Below are 20,477 nucleotides of genomic sequence, written 5' to 3'. Positions count from 1 at the left end.
CGGCGTTTTCGTGGAGCCCGGGGTCAACGGAAATGCCGCACGGAGCCCAGGATCAGACCCGGGGCTCCGAATGGCATTTCAGAGCAGCAGCACAGCATGGAGCCCAGGATCCCCTGCTGACCCAGGCTCCCTGAGAGCACTTCCACTTTGTAATGCACAAGAGCCCCTGCTGGGGACTTCTGTACATTTCAAAGGAGGAATGTGGAAGTGCCTATCAACTAGTTGAGTAGTTGATTGAAATTCCATCGACTACTTGACTAGTAAATTAATTGATATTTAACATCCTTAGTCCCAACAGCCCACTCGCTTGCTAGCTATCATTTGAAAACTGTTTATTGGTATATGTGATGTAAGTTGCCACTTTCAGGTCAGTTCCTGACAATCAGCAACTTTCATAAGAAGAATTGGCATAAGTCAGAGGTGGGAAACCTAAGTCCTGGGGACCGGTTGTGGCCCTCGGCTTGTCTGTATCTGGCCCCCAAGGCTCAGGGCTCTCTACGCACCATTGGGGAGCCCACACTGGCACTCGATTTCCCCCCATGGCTGTAGGGCTGGAGCACACAAGATCGACTAGTCGGGGCCTCCGTAGGTTCTGTTTTGCAAGTAGAACGTGAAGAGTGTCTTTCTGCTTCTCACTCAAGTGCTTCTCTCTTGTGTGTGGTCCCCAACTGATTTTTCTGTGGGTCAGCAGCTCCTAACCCAAAAAAGGTTCCCCACCCCGGTGTATGGAGTTATTTCAGCACAGGGGTGAAGCCTGGAGACTGAGAGATCCTCTCAGACATGAGCCATGTAGCTCAGGAATGAGATATTTTAATGGGATAGTATGGTATAGGGGAAAAGTTGCATTACCACGTCATGTTTTGTTTCCTTCTGCAAGATTGTCAGTTCAGTACGTCTTTTCAGCTCTATATTTGGAGGGGGGGGGCTGGAATGCAAAACAAAATACTAGTTAGTTTTAAGGGCTATTACTACATGAAAAATGGGTAACATTGTTTGAAAGAGAACATACTGTGGGTTGCTTTAAGAGGTTTGTCCTTTCTGTTGTGATCCATTTAAGAAAATGTAGGTTAGCATCATGTTTACAGCCCTTGTGATTTAAGAATGTAAGTTTCTTATTTTTATTTGCCTTTCTTTATTTTGAACACAGGAAGCTCTCTTCAGTGCTCGTTTTAGCCCACCTAGCTGTGGAGTGCAAGTTAACAGACTATGGTATAAACCTGTAGAACAATTCATTTTACCAGAGGTACGTGCAGTATTTAGTTCATTTCCCATGCTGATTTGATTTGTAAAACTGGCATTTACTTTTCATCTGTTTATATTTTCAGGCTTTACTAGGGCCCCCTGCTTGCTACACTCGCCCACCTCCCTCTCTGGGTATAGTCAGCCAGCCCTATCTTCCACAGGCCACTGGGCCATCCCTGAGGCCAGGCCAACCCTAGCCCCAGCTCCCTCCTCCTTCCCTTCCCCTCCCCCCACTCCCAGCCACCAAGGGCGGGATTGCTCCTGGCCGAAGCTGGCTCCAGCTCTCTCACTCCAGCTACTGGAGATTGGGCTGAGGCTGGCCTGGCATGGCCCTCTTGCTCCGGCCATCTGGTCCAGGTTGAGGTTCTCTTCCCCAGGAGGGTCCGAGGCCACGTGGAACACCGGGGAGGGGAAAGGCCACGTGGTTCCCAGGCTGCATGGCTTGTGGGGCCGCATGGCATGTAGCTTTGCCCCCGAGCACAGAGGAGGGGGGAGGGAAAAGGCTATGTGGAGCCCCCCTCCCCCGAGCACCAGGGGAGGGGGGCCTGCTCCGGCACCTCCTCAGGCCCTGCAAAGCAGCTGAGCCCTGGGGAAAGGAGGGAGGGATGGTGGAGGCAGGCGGGATGCAGAGTGATGTGATGTTATTCTGTTGTCCTGCAAGAAAAGGGTTTTTTTTTTTTTTAACATATAGAGAGATTTGTATCTATTAGTGGCATGATATGGTGAACTAACCACACTGCTCATTCTAGATGCTAGTAGGTCTTTTTAAACTATTGCTCAAGAGGTTTTCGGTTACTGTTCATTGTCATAAGTTCTCTTAAAAATGATTCAATGATGTAGAGCTAGCTCTGGCAGCTTGAGAAAAACTGTCTCCAAATCTTGGTCTATAAATGTAGCATACTAAGATTTTGTGGGATAGTGTTTCCCATGCAGCAAGTTATTTCCCCTTCCTTTAGGGTGATTGCAAAAGACTATCCAGAGGGCACAAGCAGATCTCAGTTGTTCTCTTGAGTCTGTTTTCAAAATGAAAACTGAAAGTCATTAGCTGTTATGGGTGTAAAGAGACCTTTCAAAGTATGAGATGGGTATCAGCAATGCAGAAGCACGTGCCTGAGTTTACAGAGAGCCTGAAATAATAGCTCTGAAGTGTAAACTTCCTTAATCACTTCAACGGGTGCTAATTGGGATTTAGATGATAGCTAACAGTGGTCACACTTGAAATATTATTTCACTGCTCATCAAAGCATGTAAGAGAGGAGCGGAACCATCACACAATGAATTATACTATATTAGTGTTTCTCAAAGTGAGGGGGAATGTGCATGAAATATTAGCCATAGGTGAGAGGGTTTACAGAAGTTGTGTAAACTAAAACACATACGCCTTTAACAACAGAGCTGCTGTGATATGATTGGTTTCATTTTCTTGAAGCGGGGGCTCTGCTGTCAAAACTTCGGTAAACACTGCTGTGTGGGGTGGGTTGGAATTATTAACACGAGTGGTGGTTGTGCATCGCATTTGCTAAGCTCTAAAGCAGGAGTGGGAACTTTTTTGAGTGGAGAGCCGCTGATTGACAGAAGAATCAGTCGGGGGGGGGGGGCGCACACAAGTGGGAAGCAAAAAACCCTCCAAGTCCTTATTGATGTGGCCCCTGACTGAGAAGGAGAAAGACACTCCCCATGTTCCCCTCACACACCAGAGTCAAGAGGGCCCAGGCTAGTCAATCTTGTGTGCTCCAGCCCCATGATGAACCAGAGGGGGGCACTGAAGTGCCAGTGCATGGTCCCCCATGCTGGAGAGGGCCCTGAGCCTTGGGGGCCGGATTCAGGCAAGCCAGGGCCTTAGGTTCCCCACCCCTACTCTAAAGGCTGGGTCCAATGTTTTGAGATCCCAGTTGGGAATGGTGCCTAAACCTTCAGATGGGGTTGTTCTGAAGGAATATGGTAACAAACTGTGTTTTTCAGGTTATATTGGAAGGAAGTGGTTAAACATAGTAAAAAAAAAGTGTGGAAAGAAAATAGTTAACATTACTACAGTGAGGGCTTAATCCTACAATCCTTACTCAAGTAAAACTTCTATAGACTTCAAGTGGGAATATTGTGGAAGCTCCCATCTGAGGAGCTGTTTCAGTGTGAGTTCCTAATTTCTAAATAGTTCAGATATAATTTTAAAAGTTTGCTTCCTTATATTAAAACTTGTTCTCTTATGATGTTAAACCAGTGCTCTGATAACTGTCTTAAGTAAACCAGTGTCAGAAATCTATGTCTTATGTCATGGAAGAAATATACCGTATATTCCGGCGTACAAGACGACCTCTGAAGTTAAAAAACATCCCCCAAAAATCGGGGGTCGTCTTGTACGCCGGATGCCCCGCCGCCGGAGCCCCTGCGCGGCAAGCCGGCGGCGGGGCATCCTAGGCGCGCATGGGCTGCCCCCCCGCCGGAGCCCCTCCGCGGCTTTGAAAGCCTCGGGGGAAGCCGGCGGCGGGGCATCCCAGGCGCGCATGGGCTGCCCCCCCGCCGGAGCCCCTCCGCGGCTTTGAAAGCCTCGGGGGAAGCCGGCGGCGGGGCATCCCAGGCGCGCATGGGCTGCCCCCCCTCCGGAGCCCCTCCGCGGCGGCGCGGAGGGGCTCCGGAGGGGCTCCGGAGGGGGGGGCAGCCTATGCGCGCCTGGGATGCCCCGCCGCCGGCTTCCCCCGAGGCTTTCAAAGCCGCGGAGGGGCTCCGGCGGGGGGGGGGGGGGGGGCAGCCCAGGCGCTCCTGGCGGCTTTGCTCCCGGTGCCTCTGGTCTGCTGGGGACCATCTCCAGCAGACCAGGGACACCGGGAGCAAAGGAGGCGGAGGGGCGCTGGGGTATAAGATGAAACCCTATCTTTTAATTAAAAAGATAGGGGGTCGTCTTATACGCCCAGTCGCCCTATACGCCGGAAAATACGGTAGTAAAATGAGAAGAAATGAATTGACTGAGTAAGTTAGGTATTCAGGGCCAGTTTAGTCCATGATGTCATTCCACTGATTTCACATGAGTTACTACAGGAATCAATTTGACCTTCAATCCCCTGTAGTAACCTGGTTAGTTTATTTAAGCGTTTCTCCAGCTGGAGATCCTGATCCAAAAGGGAGTTGTAAGATTATTGTAGGGGAGACATGAGAGTGGCAGCTGCTGACCAAGCACCCAACTCTGAAGATGGCACTGCTACCAACAGCAGCACAGAAGTAAGAGTGTGGGGTATGTGGTTATCACTTGTTGAGGGGGATCATCACAGCCTGAAATATTTTCAAAGGGGGCCCCAGCAAAAAAAAAAAAAAAAGTATGAGAACCCCTTGTTTAGCTCCTTAAACAGCTTACCAGAGAGTAGCATTTCAGTGGTCTGGCTTGTCAAATACACAAAATACTGCAAGAGGTTTGCTTATGTAATTTAATGCTGCTTAAATTTCTTCAGGGGTAAGACATTTATTTTAAAGTAATGCACAGCAGATGCTGTGTGTTTTTAATTTTTAGAATATATTTTGTCCAACAGTACAGTGGGATGGGATGGATTTCTGCACAACCTGAATGTTATTCCTGTAAATCTTTGGGTTTTTTTTTTCCAATATAGTAAACTCCCAGGCCCTTCTAATTTTTTCCTCTCTCTAAATACTAATGCATATTCAAGCTATGACATAAATTCATAGATGTATAGCACTGAAAGAATCTAAATCTCCCTTCCTGTAGATTAAGCCCATTATTACTTATCCTATCTTCAGTGGGTGTGGAGGCCAATTGATCACAATAGTCTTTATAAAAGCCCTTGATATATTTGAAGATTTATCACGTACCCTTTGAGTGGTCTTTGCTCGAGGCTAAACATGTCAAGTTTTTTATATCCCTTCCTCGTAAATCAGATTTTAAAAAATCTTTTCTAACTTTCCTCACTCTCGCCTGGGCTCTCTCCAGTTTATCCACATCTTTGTTAGAGTGTAGTGTCCAGAATTGGACACCATTCTGCAGCCTGAGGCCTCACCAAAGCCAGTTAGCTCAGGAAAGTCACCTCCCGTGTCTTAACATCTGACATTCCTGTTAATACACCCTAGAATGAGATATGCTATGGTTAGCTCATATTCAATTTGTGATGCATTATAATCTGCATGTCCTTTTCAGCAGTCCTGCTGCTTATTCAGTTGTACCCCATTTGTAGTTGTGCATTTGATTTTTTTCCTTTCCTAAGTAAAGTACTTTGTACTCATCTTTATTTAAATTAATCTTGTTGAATTCACATCAGTTCTTCAATTTGTCAAGATATTTTTGCAGTCTAATTTTGTCCTCCAAAGTGCTCGTAACCTGTCCTAGCTTGGCATTACCTGCAAATTTTATAAACGCATTCCCCGGTCCTTAATTGCACTAATGAAATATTGAATAGTTGTGGACACATGACACACCCCTGCAAGACTCCACCTAGTTACATCCTCCCACTTTGACCGTGTTCTACCAGTACTTTTTTGCATTCTTGTTGAAAAAATGTTTTGGAGCGTTGTTTAGAAAAGAGAGACAAACTGCAAGTGCTTTTTATTGATATTTTTACTATGTTATGGACATTGTATATCTCCAGGATGGCATGACATTTCTCATTTGGATTGATGGGGTTCATGCTTTGTCACACACTCTTTGTGATATTTAAGATGCTGAAGCATTCAAGATCACACAAAAGAGATCAATGCACATATATTGACGATCTGTTTGTAGTGAAGTGTTTAAGTGCCATAAGATTGGTATGAGATGATACCTTTCCCTATTTCTCCACGTTAAGAAATATCGGATTGTAGATGGCTCCTTTTTTTGCAAAAAGTCCTTCTTGCACAAGAGCCATTCTTCCTGAAAAAAAATTAGGGTTTTTTGTGCAAAAACGGCCCCTAATTAATTATGCAAACGAGGCGTGGAAATATGCTGATCCGTGCTTCATTTGCATAGGCTTTTGTACAAGAGAAGTGCAGTTTAGACATAGCCGCATGTCTCTAAGGTGCTACAGAACTTCTCGTTGCTTTTTGCAAAGAACTTAAAACATCTTTCAACTAAAGTGCTAGTTTTTGGTTTTGTGGCTCATCCCTGTAAGAGTGAGGGAAGATGAAGGGAAATGCACCGTTAGGGCAAGCAGTTGGTCAAAAATTGTTAGGGAGGAAAAGGCAATTATCAGAAAACCTTGTATATACAGATGCTAGGTAAGTGCTGCTATCCAGGTTTCAAAGCCTAGGATGATAGGGGATCCTGCCATTGGCATTCACGAAAATCTTGGTAATGGCCCATTTGTCATATTAGAATGACAAATAATTAGACGTAGCAAAGTGGTAGTATTAAGCACGAAGGTCAGACCAGCATGAGCACTGATTTGGTCCATTGTTCAACTGTAAAATAAATGAGAAGCAATTAGAGGAGACAAGATTATTTCAAGCGTGTGGCTGTTACTGAATATCAAGCATGTTATGAGCATAAAAGATCTATTGGTGGAGGATGTTTAAGAGCTTGAGGAAGTGATAAGAAATTAACCTGGACTATTTTGGATCCATTAGTAAATGGAGACAATCCGGAGAAGAGGTGAATGCAAGCAAGGGAGTTGGGTAAAGGTCAAAGAAGAGATGACTGGAGACCAAAGAGTGGGTGGGGTCTGAGGCATTGGGTAGCAGAAATTTAGCAAACAGTTCTGAACATTGAGGAATCTGCCTTTGTAAACCAGTTTAAAACAAGCTGAGGTGTTTCTGGGCTCGAATAGCTACCGTCTGTTATTACAGCGTCTCAACATTTTTTGCTTTAGAAGCAGAGGAATTGATTTAAAGTTATGCCAATTGCTTTAAACAGAATCGTTTGCTTCGGTTTAACATTCATGAAACTAATGTTAATATATTTAGTGTGTAATCCCTCGACGAAAGCAGGGTTACTTTAAACAAATTACAGGACTTTAAATTACTACTTAAACTTTTATTTTGATACTGCATCCCCTCTGTCTCTTCCTAAGCCTTTTATAGGTTTTCAGCAGAACATAGTAATATTAGACATGCAGTATCTCTCATACGCAGCATTTAGCAGATCAGTTTAAAGGTGGCCTGAACTTCTTTTTAAAAATTAAATTATACATGTAGCCTCTTAGTGATGTAGGCTCTTAGAGGTTTTTTTTTAAAGTGTTATACAGTTTAAAAAGGAAAAGAAGAGCAGTAGTTTACTTATATTCCAAGGACTGAGGCCAGGGTTCTCTGATTCTTCTTCTATATAATTCATGACGCCTTTAGCAAGGGAAGAAAGGAAATTCCCTGTTTCCTTTTAGTATTGGTGATACCAGTGATGGTTGCAGGATCAACAGAGGTCCCTAATCTCAAGTCTTGGCATTGATTTTCTAATCATTTTAATCTATTCTGTTTGTAATATATGCTTTTATAGTTAAATGTTTAAAAATCTTCTCAGTTAAATACAATTTGAAAGTTTTTAAATAAAAAGGAAAAAACTTTTTAATCTAGACTTCTAGTTTAAAGTTTTAATATCATTCCTGATGCAGAGAGAGAAGTTATTTATAATTACAGGTTGAACCTCTATGGTCTGGGGACTCTCTGGTCTGACATCATCTGTGGTCCAGGAGGACCATGGATGTTGCTGGAGCAGAGAGCCCCTGGAGCAGAGAACCACAGCTCGGGGCAGCAAAGTCCTGGCGCCCTGTGGTGGCCCTAGAGCTGTCTGCGGAGCTCCAGCAGCCCCAGGACTGGCCGAAGAGCTGGGAGCCCAGTGGCCCTGGAGCAGGGGAACCTTGCAGAGGGGCCAACCTCCCCTGGTCTAGCATAGGAAACTCCTTCAGGACCAGTCAGGTTCCCAGGGTGCCAGACCAGGGAAGTCTAACCTTTACAACTGTCTGGTTGTTTCATAGGTGCATTCCTTTAGCCATTACTGATTTTATTGCAGTGAAATCTAAGTAAAAACATATACAGTGTGTGATAAAACCATCAGTTCTGTAAAGCTTACCATTTTTTATTCCATCTTCTAAGTTTTTGTGAGTGTGGGTGTATGTAAGGCCCTATTTTAATTCTAGGATGATTGTCAGTAAAACTGTAGTTACAATGTGGACAAGCCATGGAAAATTGCCGGAAAGTAATATTGGACTTAATTATTTGCGGTAGTAAAGTCCATTATTCGATTTTTTTTTTCCTACTCTTGGCTGCCTGGGGATGAGAGTGGCTGTCAAATTACAGTGGAAGCCAAATATTGTGATCTACAGTTTCTGCAATATTGCACATTATGTAGGGATGTGTATGCGCGTGTGTTTGTATTTATTTTTATATTTTAAAGTCCTGCTAATAGTGAATTGTACTTTGCTTTCTTAACAGAGTTTTGAAGGGACTATTGTGTGGGAAAGCCAGGATCTTCAAGGCCTTGTTTCTAGGAATCTGCACAAAGTGATGATTAATGATGGAGGAGGAGTCCTCAGAGTCTCTACGGTGTGTCATCTCTTCACACTACTCACGTTCCAATCATAAGTAATTTTGTGGTAAATCTTTAGCTTCAGATCTTTTTCTGTCCCGTTTCCCTGTGCTCCCTTCAGTTTCTCTGTAACTGTCCAGTCAGATGACCTCTATCTTCCCGTGTTGGTTTAATTTTCAACTTCAACCTTGGGTTACAGCCTTTTGGTGAACTAAGAAAATGGTGCTACTGACTGAATTCAAGTCCTGTTTTCCACTCTTCATGGGAATAAAGTTTACCCTCCCCTTTTGTGTCGTTCAAAGATATTGGGTCAGATTCACTGCAGCTAATCAGACGCTATGCTCTTGAGCCCATTTTTGCCAGCAGTGCGTTCTTCCCCAGTTATTGCAGCCCTACAGGAATTAATTCTCTTTCCTTGTCACCACTTTCTGCTGATTGACAAACGGCATGCCGAGTCATTATATTTTAGCCATTTAAAGTTTGTCTTTCTTCTTAATTTAAAAATCTAGCTTTCCAGCAGGATCTGTGAACAGAATAGAACACAGACATTAATGCTGTTTCTAAAGATGCCTGTTTTAATGGCAACAGAGCACCTAAATCCCTTAGGCATTTTTGACAATCTCACTCTCCAATTATAATTAAAGCTTTACTCTTTTGCATATGCAGATATCTAAAAAGCAGACTGTACATAGTTTTATTTTTGTTACATCAAAGTTTTGTATTGAGAAGGAGTTAGCTCAGCTTTCACTACTGACCCATTTCTCTTCTTGAAATGCTGTTAATCAATCTCTAACAGACAGGGGAAGGTTCATGGCCACATGAATTCACAGAAGGTGTGGAAGGAATAGCAGGAGGCTTTATTTACACTATTCAAGGTAAGACTGCAAAAATGTAGTGGAGCACTTCTCTGTCCTTATACAATAGAACATTTAAACGACAACTCTGAAATGATCAAGTTGTGTCTAATATTAATTTGACTAAGATCTACTTTTATTATAATCGGTTTATTCCTCTTCCATAAAAGTCATCTTCTAAATACAATTTTGGTGACATGCTGAGATCTTTTTCGAGGCGCTCCTTAGCGCCTAGCGAAGCCAATTTTATCTCTTGCTGTCTTTTTATTAACATAATCATCTTTTCCCTTTCTATCCAAATGGATTTCCCTGATCCTGTCCTCAATTCTTGTTGTCAAAAGACAAAGCTAAAGAAAAAAGTTCTACACTGGGTGCCTTTAAAAAGTCAACTTGTGTTAACAGTTGCCACTTTTCCCCTAAATTGAGAATGGGAAATAACTGCAGTGTCTCTGGTACCACTGTGGAGTAACTGTTGGTAAATAGTGGCTTTAAAGCTAACGTGGTGGCTAGCTTTTCCAATCAATGCTGTTGCCTTTGCACCTATTTCAGCAGGTTGTGTGTAAGCCTCAGAGAGCCCTTTCAAACTCTGCCTGGTCTCTGGGCCACTTAGCAATGAAGCTGGCATCTAAACTGGCACTACAGAGCAGCTGCTATAATGGAAAAAAATGAGCTTGCTTTGTATTAACACTCCTCAAAAATTAGGCTTGTTTATCTGCCCAGGGATATGGAAAAGCAGAAATGTATTTTTCTTAAGTAAAATAACTAATTTTTGTTTTAAAATGTGGTTTGGGGGCAAACAAACCACTTTCAGTCTATAAAAAATTGTCAGGAAATTAAAGCTTCACTACAAGAGGCTGATTAAATAGGACTGGCAAATGATTGAGCAGTGTCATCTCCCTTATTTCTGTGCAGAAGGATCTTAAAGTGCATTGAAACCATATTTAAAACCTGCCTCCCTCTTCTCCCCCTAGCCTCAACATTTCAGGTAGTACAGAATGCCTGCCCTGATTTTCCCAGAATATGCTTATGCAAAACTGGCTTGCAGTGTGGTACCTGGGGACAGGCCAGCACGACTGTACCATGAAAATAGGTTGTGCTGAACTTTATCAGAGCAGTATGTGAGAACCTGGTTTTCAGCCTCTTTCTATGCTACAGTAAATGTGCTTAGGATAAATTGATAATGAACTTGGGCAGCCCTCCTGGGCGTCTTATGCAATAGAGAGTAGAGTGCCAGATAATTATTTGTATAAAACTTTCTTAAGGCTTGAATTCTTTCAGTAAAGAATTCTGTTTCTTTTTTATTGGGACATTCTATAGGGCTCTACGAAATTCACAAATATGAAAAATGCGTTCATCACGGACTGTGAAATCGTGTCCTTCCCCCCTGCCTCCTTTTGTGTGCTTTTACCTTATACCAAGGGTCGGCAATCTACGGCATGCATGCCATACGTGGCACGAGAGCCGATTTTCAATGGCACGCACTGCAGAAGCCCCCCCTCTCCACCCAGCAACGACTGGAGCCTTGCGGTTGCTGCACAGCTGCAGGCTGGAGAACCAGCTCTGGCTTCTTGCTGGAAGGGGAAGTGGGCGGGTGGGGAGGAGAGGCAAGTAGAGCAGGCGGCATGACCCTGCACTGGGCTCCACGTCCCTAGGGCTGCCCCTGCCCAGTCTAGGTGTGCAGCTCCCAGGAACTAAGGGGTTAATACTCTCTCCCCACCCCACTGTAAATAAAGAAAATATTGAAATCTTTTGTGTTTGACAGAAATTAATATTTTTTTATTTAAAATTAAGTTTGATAAACTGACATGAGAACGTTAAAACGCTTAATCTGTTCCATAATTTAAATTAAACCGTTCTCCATAGCTGCAGCTGGTTCAAAAAATACGGTCACCATACCCAGCTTGCCCCTGTCCCCACGTCCCCCAGCACGCAGATCCATAAATAGACGTGAATAAGTTAAATCTTGGTATGCCACTTCCGAAAAGTTGCCGACCCCTGCCTTATACTATGTAGATTTCATGGGGGAGTCCAGTGTTTCTCCAATTGTCTTGACCCAAAAGGGAGTTGCTGGGGCAGGTGTGTCAATGTTATTTTAGGGGAGTTGCAGAATTGCTATCCTTACTTCTGCAGTGCCTGGCTGGCTGGAGAGCAGCAGCTGTTGACGGGGGGCCCAGTTCTGAAGGAAGCACTCCACCACCAGCAGTGTGGAACTATGTGTGGCAATACCATACCATGCTACCATTACTTCTGCACTGCTGCCTTCAAAGCTGGACATCTGGAGAGTGATAGCTGGTGACTGAGGTCTCCACTCTGCAGGCAGCAGCAGGGAAGTTAGGGCGGCAATACCATTCCAGGGCATTCTTCCTTCTGCGCTGTTGCCGTTGGCTGGGTTCCTGGCCAGCAGACACCATTTTCCAGCTACCTGGCCCTGATAACTACACTGCTGCTTGCAGGAGTGCCAAAGGCAGCAGTACCGTAACTCTCACCCTCCCCCATTCACACAATAACCTTGCAAATCTGCCCCACCCCAACAATTTGGTTTTGGCCAGCATCCCTATGATAACATGAAATTTCAGATTTAAATAGCTGAAAACATGAAAATTTATTATTTAAAAAAATCCTCTGTGAAATTGACCACAATGGCCCATGAATATGGTAGGACCCTAAGTGTATATGTGACCTACCCTCCCAAAGCTTTTTTTTTTTTTAATTGATTGCAGAATTTCCTAAATTAAGATTTTAACTGGACACTTACTGACAAAATAAACATGTAAATATGCTGCTTCTAGAACAGGAGAAATATTCACTGCTGTATGTAGCGTATTGCATGGAGACTGTGAATATGTAGTTTTGATTGTGTAATTTCTCCTCCCTCCCCTTCAGAAGGTGATGCTCTTTTGCAAAGCCTACATACTCGTCCTGAGAGGTTTGTAAACCACTTAAAAAACCTTGAAGACGAGGATGCATTGCTGCAGGAAGAAAGCAGTGCCTATGATGATATTGTTTTTGTAGACATTGTGGATACCTACAGAAATGTTCCAGCCAAACTGCTGAACTTCTACCGATGGTAGGTTGGAAAAAAGCATTTTTATCAGGGATTTCTGATGCCAGATAGTCCTGGACATGCTTTATTCTGAAAACATACAGTGTACCTGGAAATTTACTCTCTTCATTGTTTTTGTTTGGTTTTCATGTTAAAAGGGACAAAATTGTATTTTTCTGGTGATTAAAAGTGAGGGTTCAGGTTTTAGGATTGATCTTTACTGACTGAATTTCTTCCCTCCCCCACCCTAAACACTTTTAAAACAGAATTCTACTCCACAAATCTAACTGTGCAAGTGAGGGTTCAATCATGTCCACAGCCTTACCTGGGATGTTTGCTCATGGCACGAAATCACAAACCAGTCTGAATACCAGCCATTTAAATGGTAAAGGCTGTCTGTCAGCTTGGTTACAAACAAAAGGCCAATCCCAAATCCATTGAAGTCATCAGAAAGACAGGCAGTGACTTTGGTGGGCCTTGGATCAGGATCAATCCTGTCAGATCCTGAGTGCTCTCAGTTTCTGTCACAAGGTAAATTTTAGCATTAAATGCTGAATGCCTCATGAGGTCTGGTCCCTAGAGAGGCTCCCCACTAGGGTTGTGAAGGGCTAGTCGACTATCTCATAAACAAATGCTTATGAGATAGTCGACAGGCTGTCGACTAATTGCTTCCCCCCCACCCCCACCCCCTCTATCAGAAAGAGGCAGCAAGGGGAGTGGGAAAGAGGAAGGGGGTACTTCAAAGCGGCAGCATAGCGTGGAGTTGGGCCAGAGCCCGGGCTCCATGAGGCACTGCCACTTTGAAATGCCGCATGCAGCCTGGAGCCAGCTGGAGTGTCCCCAGGCTGCATGCGGCGTTTCAAAGCGTCAGCGCCGCATGGAGCCCAGAATCAGCGGGGGAGTCCCCAGTTGATCCTGGGCTCCACATGGCGCTTTTGCCTTTAAATTGTAGCAACAGCCCTAGGGCTGTTTCTACACTTCAAAGACGGAGGCACCTTATCGACTAGTCTAATAGTCGATGCAAAATGCATCAACTATTCAATCAGTCAGTTGCAATTTAACATCCCTACTCAGACCAGAAAGGCCTTCCAAATATCTTTGAGCACCTTTTGTCATGACAACAATTGCCCGAGAACTGCCTGCCTCTGCCAGAGCCCTCTGTCTTTTGCGTGAAAATATGGTCTAAGCAGTGCCTGAAGCATCATGCCAGAACATGAATTGAAGAAGGAATTGATAATACCTATAACAAGTACTTTGAAGATTTCAGTTTCTCGGAGACATTACCCATAAAAGCTGAAAAAACACATCCTTTTATTTTAAAAATTAGAATTTTTTAAAATTTTAAATTCTGTTTAGTTTCATTACATTTGCACAACCTAAATGTATTCGAAGATGTGAATAGGAGCAGTGATCCAAAATAGATACCGGAGTATTTTGAACATTGCATAGTTCCAGCTGTCAGCTCAATTTACCATATCTATAGGTATTTATGATGTGTAAACAACAATCCCCCCCAAAAACTCACCTTTGATCCCCAAAGCTATGGGCTTCACTTTACACACATGAATGAATAATCCCATTGTAGGACCAAGGCCTTAATGAGTAATACAATCAGAGCGGAGTCATCGGAACTTTAAAAAACAGCATTGATAATTAACTGGAGAAGATTTAACTGAAAAGCTCAAACATTTTATAGCACCTCTTGCATACAAATAATCTAGGAAATATGTTTAGATATGTGCAGCATTCTCCTACAGTTATGCATACATATTCCAAAATACATGCTCATACATCAGTAATGACAGTGGGCTTAAGTCTTTGTTCACACTCTTGTCTATAAAGAGTAACTATTGAAGTCACTGGAATTACTAATGCGTAACTTTGGCTGATTCTTCCCTTGTTAAATATCTACTTTAAATACTACCAGTGGTGTTGGTTTTTTTTTTAATCCACCAAAAGAATGTGCAGAATAGTGTATAATATACAAATGAGAAACTGTAGAACACTTCTGATTGTTAAAAGGGGAGGTAAAGTTCAAGTCATCTAACTCTCTACGGTGACTGGTTGCCCATTAACAGAAAATCGTTTCTTTTTCAGTAATAAAGGATTTAAGGTAAATAGTTTGCCCCTTAGGGAGGTGAATATATAGGAATCGCCTTCAAAACATAGCCTGTCTTTCTGGATAAACCACAGAATCATTTCACTCTAATTCTGTGAGTCTCCTTACAGTCAGTTTCTCAATTTGTAAAATAATATCTGTAACTCACAGCAACATTGAGGATTACCGATTTAATATTTGGAAAGTGCTTTAGAGAGGGCAAGCACCATCTTATTCCTGCACATCATTTTTTGTAAACTTTTTCCATTTGCACTGCCCTTGAACCAACTGTTCTCATACAGAAGGTTAACTGGAGTTCTAGCCTTTTATACAACCCCTTGTATTAACAGCCGTGATATAGTCCTCAGCAGGAGTTCATATCCTTTTGAGGTCAGTAACTGTTTCAGACAGATTCATTGTAAATGAAACCCTTCAGCTGTACTGGATAGCAGAAATCCTACCTCAAGTTCCTTTCATACTTTGTACAAACCCGTGACGATCACACAATAGCTGTTTCTTCTTTAGAACTAGTACTTAGCCCTTGCCAGCAGTCTGTAGGAAAAACATTTAAAAGGAGAGCAAATGGCTTTCAAATGGGTCCTTTTGCTGTTTGTGGTATACATGTTATGTTGCAGAGTTGTAATGTATTTTAAAATTATCTCCTAGTAAATCATCTCTTTATTTGTTTTGGCTACAGGACGGTAGAATCAGCTAACTTTGATTTGTTGCTGAAGACTGATGATGACTGTTACATAAATTTGGAAGCTGTGTTCAACAGGATAATGAATGAAAAACTGGACAGGCCAAATATCTGGTGGGGCAAGTGAGTCTCAAATTCATCTGGTTACTGGTTTTTCATGGATCTTTCCATTTTCTCCATATGTCTATGGAATGTTTTACTGCTGTGAAATTCCGTTCAACAGTCTCCTTATGGAGTCCCCCCTTCTGCCCACATCAAGTCACTAGCAAATTCCATAACTTCAGTCAAAGGAGATCTGGACCCCGAGTTGCAGAAACCAGCTGAAAACTGTTCTAGAATGTGTCCTAAACAAGAGCTAGAACTCTTTCCCATCCCTGATACTGGTCTATTGCATGCTTTGGATGGCACAAAGCGTTTCTCTTTTATATATGGGAAGTGGTAGGAAATCACCTTATTTCTGTACAGAAATAGTTAAGTTTAAAACTGCAAACATGTACCAACATAGAAGAGTTTTGAATTTTCTGGCCAGTATGACTTTTCCGGTAGATTTTTTGGAATCTGGGTTGTGTATAAGGGGATAAAATTGGCTTTATTTGTCTGGTACCCCCTGTATTCTGCAGCTTACATGTGCTAAAAGTCAGTATTATGTATTTCATTACTGATCATGTTACCAGAAATATCCAGCTCATGTGCTTATCCAAACCACTTACCACATCATTCTAGTTGCCAAGAAATCCCAACTGTCCCCTGCCCACAAGCTAAAATGTCAGCTTCCCCCCACTGATAGTTTTACAAGGCAGCTAGGCATTGTCAATGTAAAATAATCTGTGACACACTGAAAACAGATTTTACTATTGTAAAATATATTTTTTAACCGTGAGTATACTTAATCCTGGCAGTTGTTTACCAACACATATGGAGAATTCTACATCCCTTCAAAATCTTAAACCAAGATTGGTTGTCTTCCTCAGGCTGTAGCTCAACCAGGAGTTGCAGACATAACGCAGCCAATTGTTGGGTAAAATCTATAGCCTGTGTTGTTCAGGAAGTCAGACTAGATGATCGCATGTGGTCTCATCTGGCTTTAATCTATGAAATATGGTATGTGGTTGTATTACACACACTCTCAGATTTTAATTAAAATGGTTTAAAAACACCATTTAAAAATGCTTTTGCTACTGCAGAATGTTCCAAGACAGCTGTAGCAAACGATAGAAACCAGGGATCTAGGCCCAAATTTTACATTCATGTTGCAGGGCCTTGCTTGTAATGAAAACTATGCTGCCCCCCTATTAAGAACTGCAAACACAGGACCACATTCACCTGCAGCATAACCTCCTTGGCTTCAGTGGGGGTGTCCGCAGTCAACGGTGGTAGCTTCGATCATATGAGTTTTTGAACTGTGAGCTTAATTTTGACACTCTTCTTTTACAACTTGAAGAGAACTGCTTGGAGTCAAGGGTGTAAAAATGGGTGAACGTTCAGAAATTGGCCCTTTGGCATGATTCAGATTAAAAGCAAAAACAGGAGGCTGCAGAGATTTGTTGATGATGATAATTAGCAGGCCTACCCAGGACAGTCTAACTTACGGAAGGAAAGAGCGTGCAAGTCCTGTCCTTCCCTTCATGTCATGGTATCTAACCAGCTCAAAACCTCACATGGACTCTTTGCAAAGTACCACATTGTATGAACTCATTGAGATTCTGGCTGCTGTTTACTCCCAACTCAAACTGACTGTTGAAAGACTGTCGGTTACCCCTGTTTTGAGGCCGAGAAGTGGTGTCTGACTAAAACATCTTCCAAAAAGGCGTACAATCTTGATCTGATGATTTCAAGAGATTGAGCCACCACTCCGCCATAGTTCTTACTCCTTTCAGCCATGATTTTCCTGTGATGAGACACAAAACTGCCAGGACCAAAACTGTAGAGCCAGGCCCACTGCTCAATAGAATGAAAAATATGAATTGAATGAGCTTTAATGGAGGCCTCTGAAATGGAGGGAAGTATTTAAAGTTGGGTACTTAAAAGATGCCATTCAGTAAAGCAGACTTGAAACAGGCAAAAAAAATTATTATTTCAGGTTAAAACCCACTACAGGTTGAACCTCTCTAGTCCAGCACCCTCAGGACCTGACCGGTGCCAAACCAGAGAATTTGCTGAGCTACAGGAGGTCAGTACTGCCTAGCAGCATTACCCCCACTGCTTGCTGGGCTCTTAGAAGACTTTAGGGGTAAATTAGAGCTAAATAACAGCACAGAACACTGAGCCAGGACTGGTGGCTGTAAACAAACTTTATGGCAGTGGTTCTCAACCTTTTTTAAACAGCGACCGGCAAACCCATTCACAAACTTTTGGTGGACCAATAAAGTTTTATTTGCATATTGTGTAAATAACAAATCTGCAAATAAAATGTTACCGGTCCGCCAAAAGCCCCAGCCCCCCGATTCGCTGTGAATAGCCGGCTTCAGCTCTGGCAGTCGCCACATGGCAAGTGGCTGCCATAGTTGAAGCCAGCTGTTCGTGGCCGCTCTGGGGGTTGGGGCTGAGGTACACCCTGGGTCCTTGAGCTCCCCAGTGCCAGCCCTAACTCTTAGATCCCCCCACTACCACCCAGCGCCAGCCACTGACCCCAGAGTCCCTTGCATCCAACCTCCCAATCAGTGCAAGCCTCCTGCCCTCAGAACCCACCAGTGTCAGCCCCACTCTGCAACACCCCCCAGTGCCTGCCCCATGCCTCTTAGAAACCCCACCCCTTAGCGCTCCCCAGTACTAGCCCTGCCTCCTGAGCCTTCCACAGTTAGCTTTGCTGCCAGAGCCCCCCCCCATACCAGCCCCATGCCTCTGAGCACCTCACCTCCAGAACTCCCCCAGCACTAGCTCCACCCCCCTTACCTAGCCTTACACTGCCTCCCAGCCACCACCTGAGCATTGCTGCCCAGATAGCAGCGGCTCTAAGGCTACCATGCCAGGCTTCGTGTGGCCCTTTGGCTATGCAGCAAACTGCTCTTCTGCATCTAGGAGGAGACCCTGCCCCTGCCCTGGTTGGCTGAGAGGTGGGGCAGGACACACCTCTCCCAACAGCCATGGTGGAGGGGAAGCGAAGCGTACCCCTGCCACAGCCCGGTTGAGGACTGCTGCAAACTTGGCCACACCCATCATAAGCAGACATCCAGCTAACTAAAATCATGCTGGACCATGGATGATGTTGGACCAGAGTGTGCTGGACCGGAGATTCAATCTGTACTTCTCTCTGTTTATAAAGGTTACCTAGTATCTCCTCTACAGAAGTACCCAGTACAAACTGTCTGGTGTTTAACAGCATCTGCTGTTAATACCTTAAATTACAATCGTGACATGTTGATGGGATGTGGAAATAAACATAATTTCAGGCTAATTCCTTGGCAGCGCTTTTGTAAACTCTTCTCAGTGATGCTGCTGTCTTGAGGATGTCATCACCTTGCAGGAGCCCTGCTGGACTGGAAGGGTGGGGCTGAGTAAAGGTTATGGTGACTGTGCAGCTGGGGGCACGACTCTTAGCATGGGCTGTTATATCCATTCTTGCATGGCTAAAAGTAGCAATGAAGAGACAGTGGTGTTGGCTCTACAGGAATGTGAGAGTCTTTCCTGGGGTGCTAGCCTGCACACTGAAACTTTATTGCTATTCTTAGGCAGCCTAGTTAGGTTAAAGCTCTGGCAGCCTCTGCTGCAGTCACATCCCCTATTGCAGCTCAGACATACCCTCGCTACGTCCCAGTGCCTTGGCACTTCTTGTCAGAGCCAAAACAGCCTGTGGATTTTCTTGAGTAGCTCAGACAGTTCATTTCTTTATACCAGCAATCAAGTATGAGTGGTGTTGTGTTCTTCAAGCATTGTGTAGGAAAATAACTGAATATGCTAAAATTCAGTAAAGACAAAGGCAAGATTGTAATAACTGGGTATGTTAAATATTGGTTAATAGAATAGTTGAGTAACCTCAAGAATTCTCATCGGTTAATTAATTATTCGGTAGTGCCTGGGGGTGAGGTCAGCACTTTGGCCTCACTCCTGAGAAGACCCCTGCCAGGTGGGAGCTGGTCCTTGATGGGAGTCAGTTTTAAAACCAGCTCCTCTGTGGACTGGCTGCTTGTCACCCTGTGCTGCTGTCTGATAAAGAATGCACGGTGTTTGCCATCTAAATATACTTACGGATGTTAGCAACATTTCTGAAGAACGACTGTTTGTTGGGGGACTATCAGTTAGTGCTTCCTGGTAACTAGTCTGAGGAAAGGTGAGTACTTTTGGGGGAATGTCAGGCTATGTCTACGCTCGCAGCTTCTTGCGAGAGTAATATGCAAATGAGGCTAAGCGTGGAATATTGCTGAGCCTCATTTGCATACCTAGTGAAGCCACCATTTTTTTCAGAAGAGACTCTTGCGCAAGGAGGAGTGTCTACACTGCCCCTTCTTGTGCAAGAAAACCCCTCTTGCGCAATGCCGTTACACCTATTCTTTTCAGGAAGAACGGCATTGCACAAGAGGATTTTTCTTGCGCAAGAAGGGGCAGCGTAGATGCTCCTTTTTGCGCAAGAGCCTCTTCTGAAAAAAATGGTGGCTCATTAGGTATGCAAATGAGGCCTGGCAATATTCCATGCTTAGCCTCATTTGCATATTACTCATGCAAGAAGCTGTGAGTGTAGGCATAGCCTCAGTGTTTGTTAAATAGAGGTCCCTAACCGTGATTAGACACAGCCAGTGTGTGGTGAGTATTGTGATCGCTTCTGCCAATCCATGTCAGTTTTCATCTTCTGCTGTAGCACACTAGGCATTTACTGCACTCAACACACTGGCATGTCAGTTGCAGTGGCTCTGTGTGCCTTAAAAGAACTCACTTAGCTTTTGATTGACCTAGGCCATGTTAGGACCTGTTTCCAAATACTAAAAGTGTGACCCATTGACACAGTTATGGCAGCCGGCTGTGAATATATAATTCTTATATAGCACATTTTCTCCAAACATCCTTTGGAAGGTGAGCAAATTTTTTTGATCTTTTAAGACTGAGCAGGGAAGAGAAGACACTGGGGCCATATTAAGCCTTGTGAGGAGTTGTATTTTGAAGGACAGACTTGTGAG

General features: G+C 43.7%; 1 protein-coding gene across 5 annotated transcripts in view; it reads left to right on the top strand.

Annotated features, from left to right (window-relative positions):
* Positions 1–20,477, top strand: part of B3GALNT2 (beta-1,3-N-acetylgalactosaminyltransferase 2) — a 41,671-nt gene that overhangs the window by 15,780 nt on the left and 5,414 nt on the right. For all 5 annotated transcript variants that reach the window (XM_075924796.1, XM_075924795.1, XM_075924793.1 and 2 more), the window contains exons 5-9: positions 1,148–1,243; positions 8,581–8,691; positions 9,471–9,549; positions 12,412–12,595; positions 15,367–15,492. In XM_075924796.1, coding sequence (XP_075780911.1) covers positions 1,148–1,243; positions 8,581–8,691; positions 9,471–9,549; positions 12,412–12,595; positions 15,367–15,492 — 596 coding nt within the window. The remainder of the gene's footprint in view (positions 1–1,147; positions 1,244–8,580; positions 8,692–9,470; positions 9,550–12,411; positions 12,596–15,366; positions 15,493–20,477) is intronic.

Source organism: Pelodiscus sinensis, chromosome 3 (assembly GCF_049634645.1).
Source record: "Pelodiscus sinensis isolate JC-2024 chromosome 3, ASM4963464v1, whole genome shotgun sequence".
NCBI classification, from domain to species: domain Eukaryota; kingdom Metazoa; phylum Chordata; order Testudines; family Trionychidae; genus Pelodiscus; species Pelodiscus sinensis.
Note: the sequence above shows the minus strand (reverse complement) of the source record. Positions and strands in the feature narration are given on the sequence as shown.